The sequence below is a fragment of the Cynocephalus volans genome, chromosome 15 (assembly GCF_027409185.1).
Source record: "Cynocephalus volans isolate mCynVol1 chromosome 15, mCynVol1.pri, whole genome shotgun sequence".
NCBI lineage: Eukaryota > Metazoa > Chordata > Mammalia > Dermoptera > Cynocephalidae > Cynocephalus > Cynocephalus volans.
The window spans coordinates 56,590,024-56,606,118 of record NC_084474.1 but is presented as its reverse complement, the minus strand read 5'-3'; the positions used below and the strand labels follow the sequence as shown (position 1 = coordinate 56,606,118).

The 16,095-nt window shown below is 34.7% G+C and overlaps 1 protein-coding gene across 1 annotated transcript in view; it reads right to left on the bottom strand.

Annotated features, from left to right (window-relative positions):
* RGS22 (regulator of G protein signaling 22) overlaps nucleotides 1–16,095 on the bottom strand; it is a gene marked incomplete at its 5' end in the record, with an annotated part of 158,281 nt that overhangs the window by 50,102 nt on the left and 92,084 nt on the right. Inside the window, 4 exons of the mRNA XM_063079264.1 lie at nucleotides 3,716–3,874; nucleotides 7,481–7,660; nucleotides 12,776–12,937; nucleotides 15,208–15,276. Of these exons, the coding sequence (XP_062935334.1) occupies nucleotides 3,716–3,874; nucleotides 7,481–7,660; nucleotides 12,776–12,937; nucleotides 15,208–15,276 (570 nt within the window). The remainder of the gene's footprint in view (nucleotides 1–3,715; nucleotides 3,875–7,480; nucleotides 7,661–12,775; nucleotides 12,938–15,207; nucleotides 15,277–16,095) is intronic.

Genomic DNA, 16,095 nt, shown 5'->3' with positions numbered 1-16,095 from the left:
CTATTCTTTTGCAACTTTCTCATTCAACGGTCTACTCCTGATATTCATCCTTGTTTATTCTTGTAGCTATAGTTTATTTGCTTTTCATCACAACATAGTATTCCACCATATGAATTTATTTATCCAATTCCTGTTAATGGACATTTGGATATTTTCCTGTTTTTTGCTATTGAAAATATGGTTGTTATAAACATTCTAGTGCATGTCTCCTTATATATGTGCCCATGAATTGCTCTAGGGTACATGTATATACAAGTGGATTTGCTAGTAAAGGATATGTGCACCTTCTAATTTACTGGATAAAGTTAAATTGTTTTCCAAAATGACTGTGTCAATGTACACTCCCATCCAGTGGATGGGATAACTCTTATATACTGTATGAGCATTCTGACTGTTCCCTATTAGTGGTAGTTGAGGAAAATAAGACATTTCGGAATAAGCAGAAAATGTTAGGTAATATCCATACAGGACCATTATAAGAATAAAACAAAATGAGAACTCCAGCATTTTAGTTGATGACAGTACTTTCCAAGAAATTCAATCATGAATCAGAAGAAAACTATAATACAAAATCCCCAAATAAATTAAATATCTTTACATAAACATTTGTATAATACTCCAAATCGTAAGTGCAGAAACTCAGGGAAGAACTGGACAAAAAAATATAAAAAAGGAAAGTGTAAAATAATAGGTGATTGGACTTAGAAAAAACCTGAAGAGAAAGACAAAAATCCCTCAGAAATTAAGCTACAAGATGCCTACGGGAGAAGAGATTTGACTGAATATATATATGTATATATGTATATACACACACACACACACACACACACATACATATTAAAGGGTCCAGAAATAGAACACTCATGTAAGTCAACTGGTATATTATAAAGGTGTCAAGGTAAGTCAGTAGAATAAGACAGTCTTTTCAACAATGGTGCTTTAACAATTGGATATCCACGTGCAAAACAAAACCTGGACCTTCATGTTACATCACATACTAAAATTAACTTAAAATGTATTATAGACCTAAATGTAATAGTTAAAACTAAAAAACTTCTGGAGCCAAAAATGTAGAAAATCTCTGTCACTTTGGATTAGGCAAAATAGTTTAGATGGCACTCAAAAAGTACAAATCATAAATTGTTAAATTGCACTTTGCCAAAAATAAAACATTTGCTCTTTAAAACACACCACTAAGAAAATAAAACATCAAGCCACAACTTGGGAGAAAATATTTGTAAAACACATGTCTAATAAAGGACATGTATCCAGAATATACAAAGATTATGAAAACTCAATAACAACAGCCAACTTGACTTTTAAAAATTAGGCAAAAGATTAGAGCAGACTCTTCACTAAAGATGATATTAGAATGGCTAATGAACATATAAAAATATGTTTAGCATCATTAGTAAATGGGGAAATACAAATTAAAACAACAAAATACCAATGCATATCCACAATACCAAGTGTTGGCAAGGTTGTGGAGCACCTTCAGCTCTTATACATTGCTGGCAGTGATGCAAAACAGCAAGCAATGGACTCTGAGAAGATCTTTACATTTATAACAAAGAAGTTAGTATACAGATTTCATAAATAACTCCTAGGAATCAATAAGGAAAAGGCAAATATCCCCTACCCAGAAAGTGGACAAAGGAACTCAGTAGGCAACTACAATGACAGGAAATCCAAATTGTCAGTAAACACATGAAAAGTTGTTCCACCTTACTAATAACTAGGAAAATGTAAATAAATTAGCATAATGAAATATTATCTGTCATCATCAGACTGGCAAAAATTTCAAAGTCTGAATATACCAGATAGAGATGACCAAAAAGGGAAAAACAGTATTTTCACATAGTGTTTGTAGAAATGTAAACTGATACACTCACAAGGAAAACAAAATGGTAGCACCTAAAAAAACTAAAAATGCACATAATCTATTACTCAGCAATTCCAAAAAAATTTTTTATATGTGAATATGAGGATGTTTACTGGAATGTTGTTTGCAGTGAGTACTGTTTGCAAAGGTGAAAAAAATTGGAAACAAATAACAACAGGGAAATAGTTAAACAAAAATAGTATATGTATTCATATGATAGAATAGTATGCAGTGATTAAACTGAATAAACTGGATCTCATATAGCAGTGTCGGTAGAATTAAAAGACATAAAGTTGAGTTAAAAAAGCAAGATGTAGAAAGATGCTGCACAGTATATAATAGGGACTCAAGTGTGTCCCCCACCTCCATCCCTGACCAAATTCATCATGTTGAAGCCCTAGCCCCTAGTGTGACTGCATATAAAGAAAGGGTCTTTAAGAGGTAATTAAGGTTAAATGAGGTATAAGGGTGGGACCCTAATCCATAGGACTGTAGAAAATCTCGGTCACTTTGGATCAGGCAAAAATAGTTTAGATGGCACTCAAAAACTGCAAAACATAAAAAATTAAGGAGAGAAAGAGAGCAAGATCTCTCTCTCTCCCTGCCATGTGAGGACACAGCCAAAAGCTGTCTATTTACAAGCCAGGAAGAGAGCCCTCACCAGGAACCAAATCAGCTGGCACCTTGATCTTGGACTTCCAGCCTCTGGAACTATAAGAAAATAAGTTTCTATTGTTTAAGCCACCCAGTCTTGGTATTTTGTTATGGCAGGCTGAGTGGACTAATATAATATGGTACCATTTATGTAAGTTAAAATACATACCAAATAGTACTCTGTATTGTTTACGAATGCATACACATGCATAAAACATTTTTTTGTTTAAAAAATGCTGGAAGAATATTTCCCAGACTTAATGGTTGCTTTTAGATATGGGGAGGGTAATACAACTCAGGGCTGGGATTAAGAGATTTTACTCTCCCTGCAATGTTTTATTTCTTAAGGAAAGAAAAAGCAAATGAAGCAAAATATTAACAGTGCTTATTTTGATCTGTGCAAATATGAATGTTCATTTAAAATATACTTTTCTATCCTTTTAAGTTCTTTAAAAAATAGAATAGGCATAAGCTTGTAAATAAGATGAAATACATTTCTTGGGAGCAATTATCCCTTCTCAATTAAAAGAAAACAAATAAAAGTAAGGAGAGACAGGCAGATAAATGGATGAACAGACAGACAGACTAACAGACAAATAGGCAGACTGGCCAATTCGTGACTCATATTTACAAATTTCACAGTCAATATTTCATTCTGTAATTTTAATACTGAAAATGCTGCCCCCCCCCCCAGTATATAGTACTTGTTCCTTCCTTCCTTCCTTCCTTCTTTCATTCCCTGATTTATTCAATAAATGATGATTAATAGTTGAACATGTGCTGGACACTAGTGTAAGAGCTTATGAAACATGAATGAATACGGGAGATTAGTCCTTGAGGATCTCTGTCCACTGATAATGACAGATGTAAAACTTAATCCCAGGACAACATAATGCATGTTCTAAGGGAGAGAAGAACTTATTGCAGTGGATGCAAGCTGTAGGTGTTGCCTGGGAAAATCAAAAGAAGCCTTCACATGGGAGAGATGACATTTGAGACGAATTTTGAGGAATTAAAAAACAAGTGTGAAACCTCTGACTGAAGGGTTAAAAGCCACTAAAATATGTATTCCGTAACTTCAATGTATGTATCTCCAGCCCAAATTCTTCTACAAATTCACACTTATCACATAACTTTTAATTAAAAGTCTGATTAAACCCACAATGAGTCTTGTCTCACCTTTCCAAATTTTTCATCTTCTATGACTGCCACTTTTTTTTTCTGCTTATTATATTCTTGTCTTCTCTCTGAAACACTCATAATTTTTTCATCAGTTAAGTTCTTCCTAAACTCACAAAACTGAGGCCAAAATTTAAACAGAACCCCAAAAATTGTCATCTGTATAAAAAACGAAGTATAACTTAGATTACAATTTAATACAAATGTACCAATTTAAACTTTAATTCACCATAATAATGAATTAACCATTCTATCTTTAATATACACCATGTTTCCGCTAACTTATTGTCTCCAGACATGCTGATATAGTTTAGCTCAGCACATGCTTATCATCAATGTTTTTATTACCAATGAGAAGTCTTTCTTTAAAAAAAACATGCACTAAATACACTTAAAAGTCACTTTATTCTTTATGTTTCCCTAACCAGTTGATTGTATTAATAAAGAATCCATTAGGTCTTTTTAAATAAGAAATTTATGTTTTCTTTTAAAACATATACCAGTTGATCTGCCACACACTCTGCTGTTTTATGCAAGTATTCCAAATATTCAGTTCATCAAGGGAAACTTCCCCCAGCCCTTTACTTTCTTTTAGAGAAAGGAAATACCATTTTGCCTCTGGAAAAGCTCTTAAACAAAGCAGTAGATCTAAGAATAAATCTTGAGTAACTTTTAAATGATATAATCTCTCTTTTATGTGAGAGCAAGAAAAGTAACATTTAAAAAGCAGAATGGTATCCTGGACAAATGCTTTCTATGAGGACACTTTACATTAAGTGATTAATTGTGATATTTATAGAGATAAGAATAGCTGCTCTAGTTTCCATGCCAAGTTTTTCCATTAGTTCCAGAGGCGTACATTACTTCCAAGAAGGTGGGACTTGCCACATCAGATCAAGTCCAGCATCTTATTGTCAGGAATGGACTTTACCTAATGCCCTGGAGAAAAACGAACCATCCCATTAGGCTCCAAGCCAACTGTTAGGGGAAAAGAAAAAATTTTTAAAAGTAAGTGCTGCAGTGATCAACAGGGTTCTGAATTGGCATATTTCATTACTCCTCTTTTCCATACATAAATGTCATTAGTAATTCTAAAATTATTCACTCCTTTTAAAATATGGTTTTGTTATTTTATTCCATAGTCTCTTGGGATTGTGAACATAAAATCTAGAGATACTTTATTTGATGAAATGCAGGCTTTTAATAAATTTTCATTTACATTTACTTGCCATTCATTTAATTAAGTAATCCCCCGTTCCAATGTTAAGGAATCATGGTAGCTTTTATTATAAACTTCTTAAACTTAAATACTCCTCTTTCTCTATTTACCAATTACTGACCCTACTTTTCAGTTACCTCCAAAACTTGAGTCATTCCCAGCTTTCAAATGCATATACATATTTCCATCTAGAAGACTTTCCAGTAAAAGTCACCCAATTAGGGCACAATTTTTAATGAAAGGTATAAAATTGCCCTATTCCTAAAAGTTGAATTGAGATTTTAGGTTAATACTTTTCACTAATGAAAATTATCTTGTACCTCCAGAACCTTAAAAGACAACCAAATTGTGGATAAGAAAACATTTTAATAAATACAGAGCTACTTTGCTCACTGCCAGCCGATGAGCAATGGCTTCAGTATGAGTAAAAGGGTCAGTGAAAATCTGAGTGATGAAAACTTGCAGCCTATTGGGAATGGTGGTACACTAGTTCTTGGAAGTAATGTATGCCTCTGGAACTAATGGAAAAACTTGGCATGGGAATTAGGAGGACTGGCAGAGGCTACACTGATAACAATGCTAAAACAGCCAGCAATTTCTTATTTACTGTTCAGCCCTTTTGCTCAACTTTTGTTCTCGTTTCCAATTTGATCTTACTCCTTTCTGTCATGATAGATCTCTTCTCACATCATTCATTCATATTTTAAAAATACTGCGTACTCTGTGCCAGACATTTGGGCCACAAAGGTTTATAAAAAACTTTTCCTGTCCCCAAAGAGCTTACAATCTAATGTGAAAGTCAGACACGAAAGTGTTATGTTAGGGACAAATACAAGGGAGAGAGGATGCTACTGCAAAATGATCAGGAGAGAAGCTAGTAAGGGCTATTTATGGATTACAGGCATGTCAGTAAACTCGGAGAGATGGCAGGGAGTGCTAAGAGATACAGCTAGAGAGGTATGTAGGAGTACAGACTTCATTCTGAGGGCAGTGGGGAAAAACTGAAATGCTTTGGTCAGAGAAGTGGTATGATTAGACACATATTTTGAAAAAGACTGTTTGCAGTGAGTTGAATGGTTTGGAGAGAGCCCAGAGGCAGGGAGTTTTGGTAATCAATGTGAGACATGTTGCAGATCTGAAGTGAGGGAGTGGAGTGGAGTTGGAGAAAAGTAAATAGAATGGCAGATACGAGGAGACAAATTAATAAACTTTAGGGATTGATTAGACATGGGGGTAAGGGAATGAAGGACAGGGAAGACATGAAGATGGCAGCCAGATCTCTGGCTTGTATACCTGGGCAGGAGGGGATGCCATCCTCCGAGCTTCCGTATGAAACAGGAAAAATAATAAATGCAGTTTGGCGAGACCCCTAAACAAAGATTCTATTTACTTTCAGATGCTCCAAAGTCCATATTTAAGATATATCTAGGACTGCTGGCTGTTTTAGAAAATCAGGCAGAAGTCATAGGCTAGAGGACTCCATCCAATAAAGCTCATTGGCTGTAAAGCTCATTGGCTGTAATACCTTAAAAGCGTGCTGGAAGCAGCCAATGTCAGCAGCTGCAGACATTCATCGTCCGACTCAGGCTCTTTGATATAGATAGGCAAGTCCTTGCCTGGTTATCAGGAGACCTAGGCTAGGTTCAGTTACTTTTAAGATCTTTTGGCTAATAGATGCTACAATTCTGTCACCATGTTTTCTCTATTTCTCTCTAACACATCCTCAATCATTCCTCTATATTTTTGCCTCTTTTAATGCATAATTTGGATTGTGACTCCACATTCAGTTCCTTAGAGGATTTGGACCACAGCTGGCTCACAAATGAATGTTAAGGAATAATGGCCTTTTTCCATGCTCAAGGGCAATCATACCCTAAATCTCTGTTTCATATCACTTAATTCATGACATGGCCTTCCCTATTACCCCTATTATAATTTATTTTTCTTAATCATTTTTTAGGAACAACATCACTAAAAGGCTTTTCAAAATGCAAATAAATTATGTTCACCAAGTCACTGTTCTCTATTATTTATCTTAAAAAGAAGTAACTTGAGCAGGTTAACAGGCATGATTTTCCTTTCATGAGTTTGTGTACTTTATGTTAGTTGGGTACTTAAATCTCCTCTCACTTATTTTATGAGCTATGTGAATACTCCAATCTTTAAAAATACACAAATCTTGGGACACACATATTTTACACATTTTTGTGGTAGCAGATATTTTATAAAGAAATATGAATGGTGGGAAAGGAAGGATGAATTAGCTGGAGTTTTGTAAGTGAGAAACAAAAATGGTAACTATGTAAAGTCAAAGTGTAGTATTTAATTTTATTTGCTATATACTACCACCAACAAAATAGCACATAAGTTGCTAGTTTCTTATGTTTCGGTGGCATATGCAAAGATAATCTAAGTTAAATAGAATAAATCTCAGTATTGGGAGGATTGGAACCTTGCCAAATATGAATAATGCGAAAGCTTTAACAGAATATCTAGATTGCCAATTTAAAAAAAAATATGCTGAGCCACATGCCCTGATTTCTTACCTGTGCCTCTCTAAATACATATGGTCCTAACACCTTCCTGTGTTCAATAATCTTCTGGGCTTGCTCTACTGGAATGTCAATTTGTAAAGCTGGTGGAATATTGGAATTAATAAAGCAGTTGATAATAGTCATGATCTTCTTCTGGATGACAGACTCATCACAATGAGAATGGCACAAGTCCTGAAAAAGGAGGAGGAAAGATAGAACACATATGATTAATGCATTACTATATCAATAGGTGTTTCAATTAATATATACATTTTAACTTTGGGTCAAGAGGGCCTTGGGACATATCCAAGCTACCTTAAAAAATCATAACTTTTCTTTCTCTTGAATTTGGGGAACCTAAGACTTTGATACATATACCTTATGTAAATACAGATTACACTTAATCATGATCACTTGCTCCCCTAGGCAAAGAAACAGCCTTAGTGTCTCTTTTGACTCATTTCACAACTATATATTGAACGCCTGCTATATGGCAGACACTGAGCTAAGCCTCAAGACATAGTCCCTGCCTTTTTAAGATTAAACCTGTACTGGAGGGGAAGCATGAAAACACGTTACTCCAATTCAGGAGAGTTAACAAATGTTACGATAGAGGTATGCATCGGGTCCTAGGACAGCATTGAGAACAGGAACCTAATTCAGCCTATTAAAAAAAGCTTCACTATCCAGAGCTGCTTCTACACCACGACCATGGTGATCTAGGCTCAGGAAGGTTAGCAATTTAAGTGGGCATCCTGGTGGTGAACAGTTGTTTCATTATATATCTTTTACTATCTATATGAGTGTTTCCATTAAGTTATCCTCTTTGTAAGGAACTTAAAAATAATGATTGTATTTTAAAATGACCCAGTCTTAAAGTCGCAGATGTAGAGCTATTTATTTATTTTTTAAATAAAGAGGCGGCTTAGCTTGATTTATGGCATTTCTCAGCCAAAGAGAAATGTAAGTCACTAAAAAGCAGACAAATTTGGAAACTTCTAATTCTAGGCCAGAAATGAGCCAACATTTATTAAGTACCCAGTGTATGCTGGGCATTGTAATAGTTGCCTTATGGATACTATTAAAGAAAAATTCTGGTGCCTGTCATGTAGAACTTCACATATAGTTTGGCATAAATTATGCACGAAAAAAGCTTAATAATGTAAATGTTACATTGTGCCAACAGTTAGAACTTCTTACACAATTTAGCATCACCTCAGAAAACGCCTATTTATACCACATATTTTGGTATGTTACCAAAAATGCCATTACCAGTGGGATTATCATATGTAATTATTTGGTGAGCCTGGGCTATAATTATGGAATATAAAGTCTGTGAAATAAAAATGAATGTGTGAAGTTATGCAATTTTAATTTTGAGTGAAGGGATAGAATTTAGACAGAATCATAACTGATTTCTTTTTCTAATTGTTCTGCCCTATTGTGCCTAAACCTAGTTTAACTCTTACCTATTATTAAGGTCTCAATTTAAGTACACTTTCCCTTAGTAAGCTTTCTGTGACTCCCTCAGTCTAGGAGAGATGTCCATCTTACATACTACCATAGCATCCTGTGCTTCTTCCACCACTGCACTAGTCACACTCATAACTGCCTGATCCGCCACTCATCTGTCCCTCCCATGGCACTGTAAACTCTAAGAGGGAAGAATGTTTTTATCACAGTGGTATCCTCAGGATTTAGCCTGGCCCTCAGTAGGTGCTCAGTAAATACTTGTTAGATGAACATATCCTTCCAGTCTTTTTTCTATAGATATGCACACATACACACATACACACATTTGAGATTAAATCATACTGTCCTCTAGTAGCTAGATTAAAAACAAACCTATGATATGAACATCTTTTCCTACCATTGATTATTTTCCTATAACATTTTTAATGGCTCCAGAGTATTCTGATGTATAGATGTATCATAATTAAGTAACCAATGTCCTCTTGTTTTACATCTGGGTTCTAACTTTTCACAGTCTAGAACAATGTTCGATTAAGATTCCTCTAGCTATCTCTTTGTATATTACTGCAATCATCATAGTAATGATTAGCTTAGGTTAGTGGCTAAAGGCATAGGCTTTGGCCATGGAATATCTTGGTTCAAATTCTAGCTCTACCACTTAATTAGCTATGTGATAAGGGATGTGATAAGGGGAGTTTCTTAACTTTTCAGTTCTTTAGCTCAGTGCTTTACCTTTTTTTTTTTTTTGATTCTAAGAGATATTTATTCACTCAGCAAAATGTTTCTCTAACATATACCTATTTTTTTTCTTTTTCCCAAGGGTATATATTTATTCAACACAAAATGTAGTGAGTAGGAGTAAAATTTCATCATTTCACTTGAGAAAAGAGAATTTTCAAGTATTATATACATAGGCCAGTTAATTCAATTAGAAATTAAGCATGTTTAAATTATAATTTTTAACTTGATTTTCAAATGCCTCAATAAATCCATTATCAGTTACCATTTAGAAGCTATTTTAAAAGACAAGGAAAAATGATACATTTTAATTTTTTATTGAAACATAATTGATTATACATGTTTGTGAGATACAGAGTTGACTATCAGTATTGGTAAACAATATGTGATGACCAAAAATTACACATTTATTTATTTTTTCGAAAATTATACATTTAAAAATAGGACTTTTCCCATCAAAACATGTTACCTATTACAAAATTACTAAAATAAATCTCAGAAAAAGTTACTGCTACTATTCATACTGTTAGTCAAATCAGCGAAGCACAGAGTAGTTTTTAGCTTTTTCATTTATAAATGGTGAGAATAACAGCCTTGACCTCATAGGATTCTTGTGAAGAATAAGTTCATTATTACATGGAAAGCATTAAGACAATATCTGGCAGATAATAAACACTTAATAAAAATAAGCCGTATAAGAGTTAGCTCAGTAAGACTTTGCCAGGTGGAATGCCTTCCACCTAGAAACTCCCTCAAGACCAAAACCAGGTATCACCACTTCTGCTGAGACCTCCCTGACCTACCATCCCCTCATCCCCATTATTCCCTCCTCTGTGCTAAGACTATGCCTAGTCACAACATGAATCAGAATCAACACTACTTCATAATATTTGTTTTCATGGATGTCTCCCTCCCTGAGAGAGGGCAATGTGTTGTATTCACCTTTTCATTCTTACAATCCAGCATAATTAGCCTGGCACATTAGATACATAATAAATGCATGTTGGATAAACACAATTACTCCTAGAGCATGTTTTTGAATAGCTACCTGGCACTGTAAGTCCTTCATTCTAAACTGCAGTAAAGATATTAAAGTGGAGGGCAGCCTTGCCTCAAGGGTAACCTTGAAGGTGAAATAGTCACAAAACTAAGGGTTGACTAAGTATGAGTCTATGGGTTTTTTAAAAATATCTATTTTACAAGGTTTATCTTATTACCTTTCATCCTAGCAGGGCTGAGATTATTCATATTTAAATTAGCTTAAAGATAATTCTGCTCACCCACAATCAAAAGTTGCCTATGGTGGAAAACCTTCCTCATTTTCAAAAACTTATTTTAATATTACTCTTATGAAAGATTGTGATAAAATTACCCTCAAAAAAATTTTTTTTCTGCTACAGCTTAAGCTGAGAATGGCACAAAAACTGTTGATAACAGAAAAGGGGTTAAAAGCAGTTTCATGCTATGTTGGAGAAAGCTTGAAAATAGATTTTATTGAGCAATTACTAACTACATATTGAGCAAATGTATTAGTGTTGCATAATACATACTTAGATTATAGGCCAACTGAAAGCATTATACTTTTAAATCCTAGTTTTATTTTTATTCCTCACTTTACAATGGGATAGAATAGGCTTCTTCCAAGGAAACAAGCCTGCTACCCATGGAAGCATCTAAGCAAAGGCTAGATACGTCTAGATATTTCTAGACATTTCTTTAATCAAGTCTAGACTACATAACATTTAAAGTCCCTTCCTCCTCTTCAATGCAAAGATTCTATATGACTCTATTAAACACGTAAACCTGAAAATAAGCTGCCTTTGAGCCCAACCACTTGTTCTTTTACTTATTTTGTTAAAAATTTGGCCATTCTTTCTAATAAATAAAGCCTTTCTCATTTGTTTGTTCTTTGGCAGCTGGCCAGTACAGGGATCTGAACCCTTGACCTTGGTGTTAGAACTCCACACTCTAACAAATACTATTGCTATAAATATTGTTGGGAGGAATTTTTATAAAGAACTCTTGGTTATATGAATATACCAAATACGGATATCTTCAGGAAAAAGTGCATTTATAAATAAATGATATGCAGAAATACAGTTAAAACTCTCTTCAGGAATGTCGGGCCTTAAAAACTAACGCCACCTTAAGTGACATTACAAGCGGCGCCATTATGGGCCCACAAGGGCGTATTAATGTGGCAGCCTAAGATGGTGCCAGGAGGAAGTAGGGTGGAGGCGTCTGCGGGAACCTTGCATTAGCCCTTATTGGCCAAATATGCGCTTCGGCACTCGTGAACACTGCGTGATTGCAATAGCTAGGCATTGAGACAGGATGCGTGCTCTCGTAACCTTTAAGCTGATTGGAGGATGTAAAAACCTCCCTTCCCCATTTGCCTTTAAAAGCAAGTGCTTGGGCCGAGCCCGTGGCGCACTTGGTAGAGTGCTGCGCTGGGAGCGCGGCGACTCTCCCGCCGCGGGTTCGGATCCCATATAGGAATGGCCAGTGCGCTCACTGGCTGAGTGCTGGTCACGAAAAAGACAAAAAAATAAAAAATAAAAAAAAAAAAATAAAAGCAAGTGCTTGTGTGATAATAAACAGAACTGCTCGACAGAACCCCCACCGCGTCTGAGTGTTAATGGGCTGGTTGGGGCCAGCCGCTGTGCTCACCTCTGTTCACGGCTCTCTTCCTCCATCTCCTCTCAACGGGGACCAGGGAAAGAGAAATCTGGGCAATCCGCCCGCCCACCAGAAGGAACACCAAGGGAGAGACTGATAGCAAGGCAAGGGCTGTTCGGGTCAGCCGGTGGCGGACCCGACACAAGAAGGTTCTCATTAGATAATAATGTATGTTAATACCTTGAAAAACATCTAATACTATCATTTCGGGGTTCATTTCTACTCTTCACTGTGTAATAATAAATGTATCTAGACATTGGACAATAAACATTTCCCTACTTCTATATTGGCATGAAGAAGATGGCAAAATTGGGATATCTTATACAAATCTTGCCCATAAAGTTAGTTAAGAATCTGATATGTTACTGCATTTTTTCCTCAGAAAGAGATGGTTTTCTCCAGCTTCCAATATAATACCTTATATTTTTGTACTTCTTGCCAAAAAAGAACCCCATTTTCCAATAAATCTCCTTTTAGAGCCACGAAACGTTGAAATTGTCTTGCAGTAACTGAATTCAATAACGCTTTACGAAAAGCAATGATTTCACAAGATGAAGATATCCACTTACTCTCCACAGGCTGTCCAAAAGGAAGAATACAGAAAATTAGCTGTGTTTTAAAAAGTAATAATAAAGCCATTGATTAGACTAAAAATTACTGGCTTCTCTCTCCTTTAATTTTGGCTATTGAAATTTGTGGCCTGAATACAATAGGATCTGGCAACTTTTCCCCACTCTGTTCCTCTCCCTGTTGTCTCCTTTATATTTTTATTGCACATTTTTTTAAGAGGTAGAGAGAAAAAGAAATGACTGAATGATTAGAACATTTTAACAATGTTAACAGTCATTATAATTTGGGACTATCGTGAAAAACTACTTTTCAGTGCATAGCATGAATTCTGTGCTTAAACAGAATAAAGTAATCATAATGTTATGATTATATATTATTACATTATTTTTTAAATTACATGTTATACATTAATATGTAATTATCCTGCCTTCTAAAAAGTTAAAACAGTTGAACACTTAAAACATTTTCACTTTTTTTAAGAAAAAAATTATAAATTAATTCTATAATTTAAATAGAAAATTTACTGTAGAGCTTCACTATAATTCTGGTCTGGAAACATGTTCATAAATGAGACAATTTTATATTATTTAATAATAAATTATGATAAGTAGTGATAATAAATAATAACTATTAATCAATTATTTTAATAATAAAATCCCTGACTGAGAATTTACTTTACACAATCTGAAAGCCAGAAGCACCCCTGGGTTTTTAGTAATGCTTAAAGGTATTTTTATCTACACTTATTTCATATCTTAACAATTTTGAAATATGATGTTTACTTTTTTTACTTTGACCATTTAAAATCACATATTCAATCCCCTTTAGCTTCTCAGATTCAAGAACACAAGAAATAGATTTTATTAAATTTACTGAATACATTTTAATTTTATTAAAGTTCCTCAAAGCTAACATTAGTGTACAACCATGCAAGGAAGCATCATTCCAAAGGCAATGTTTTAGATAAACTTAGGAATTATATTAGCAATTAAAATACATGAAACATATCCATTACTGACAATGCACAAAATAAATTCCTTGAAACAAATCATATGTGACCATCAATAAAAGTGTTTAAGAGAGTTATATAAAAAGTGCTATTGGAACAGAAAGGAAAAAGTAACTAATTCTGCCTGGAGGAATAAAACCTTTACAGAGAAGGGCCTTAAGAATGACATCTGAGTTGGAAACTGAAAAGTAAAGGCAGTTCCAGGCAATCTTGATGAATGGTAGTTCCATTAACCCAGATGAAGTGACTAGATGTCTATCACTATTATAGTAAGTCACATGTCATGTTCTCTGGACAAAACATTAAGACCCTCACCATATGGTCCATATTAAAATTATAGCCCTATAAATAGGAACAACTACATATTAGACTGGGATGTTTATTTAAAACCCACTCAGCAAATAATGTTTTAAGACCAGCTTCTTAAGATACTAAAACTTAGTAATTTAACTAAAACCTGTGATTTAACAGAATATAATATATAATACACAAAAATATAAAATATAAGCCCATTCTACTTAGTATTTCAATCAAAAATATTACAAAAGACAAACATTTAAAAAGTTTATTTTCTTTCAAGAGAAAAAAACAGAAAAAGGTATCCTAATAGATACATATACTCCTCTAACACTTAAATAAATTTTTATCTTTGTTAGTTTCCAGAGGGTCACCTGGGTCTTATTTGACATTCTATCACGATCCGCAGAAGGATAGATACACATAAACTTTCAGGCTCAAAAAGAAGATTATGTTTATCATGCTTGTTAAGAAGCAAAATAGGCAATTTCTACCAAGGTATCATGTGATAGTGGTTTTAATAATCATAAAATGATAGTTATCTTAATTCTTTTAAAGCTTGAATGTAATTCTAAATAAAGAGGATAATGTAAGGTGATTTAACCTACTGATTCTACTGCATACTATTCATTCTTTTTGTGTAATCCATTCTCAATAATAAACAAACTACCATATGCTAGAATGAACAGCTTGTCTCAATAAATCCATCACAAGCAGAATAAAGAAAAATACATATTTAAAGGTCAGTCACACACTTCTAAGGTTGAGCAGGTCAAGAAACTCTTAAAGAGCAGAGCTCTGGTAGAGTCACACTTTCCCCAGATTCCATCAGCCAATTAGAATAGTCTTGGTGGTCAGTGGGTGGCTTAGAAATCACAGTCTACAGTGAGTGTCTTTGAACAAGAAGGAGAAGGAAAAATAATGTCAGCAGAGTGGAACTTACAAGAGGAAGAATATAGCAAACATTACTTGCCTTCCAGACCCCGATTTTCCTTTCATGCTTCTGTAGTAACAGCTCTTCTGCTATGTCTTTCATTTGTACCTAAAAGCAAAACCAATTACTCGTATTTTATCCCAGTTATTCAGAATGTCTAAAGTTTTGAAATTATTTACTAATTTAATAGCTAAAAGAAAAAACAAAAAGAGGTAAAGTTCAGCTTGAAAGAGGCAATGCAGTTCAGGAGAAAGAGGATCAGACTTAGAAATAGAAGCTGTGCAGTCAAGTCCCTGGGCAAGTCACTCAAATTCTCTTAACGTGGTTCTCTCATCTGCAAGATAGAAATAATACCCGACTGTATCGCCCCAGATTTAAACTGATAGTTTCACTTTGGCTCACATGGGAATGAAGCTGGAGAGATCATTATGACCTCTCAGATTTTTGTGCTATTTTCTGCCATGTATTTCCACAACTAAGTTTTAGAATAGTACAGAAATTACTCAACACAGGAGGAAATACAGTAGATACTTCTTGGGGTTACTGCCTATTCATATTTCCCCCTTTTCGGAAACCACTCCTGCCAAATGTATGCTATGTGACTCTACTGCCCTGTCCATAGCAGAAAGATCCAGAAGCTGAGCTAGACAGACAAGGACTAGACTCACTGGGGCTTTCATTTTAATAGCTGCAGCCAAGAGAAGAGATGTGACAATTCTTGCTGGGATCCTAGGGTTATCCTGGCCTATATGTTTTCTGAAGCTTGGGTGTCAAACTCTTCTCGTAAGTGTGTAAGATGCCCCAACACTATTTTATAGTAAATTCTTACCCCTTCATTTTGTCTTTGGCTTAAGGTTGCCAGAATCAGTTTATTTTGCTGGCCACCAAAAGAACGCTAAGTCAGGAAATGACTACAAGATATAATAA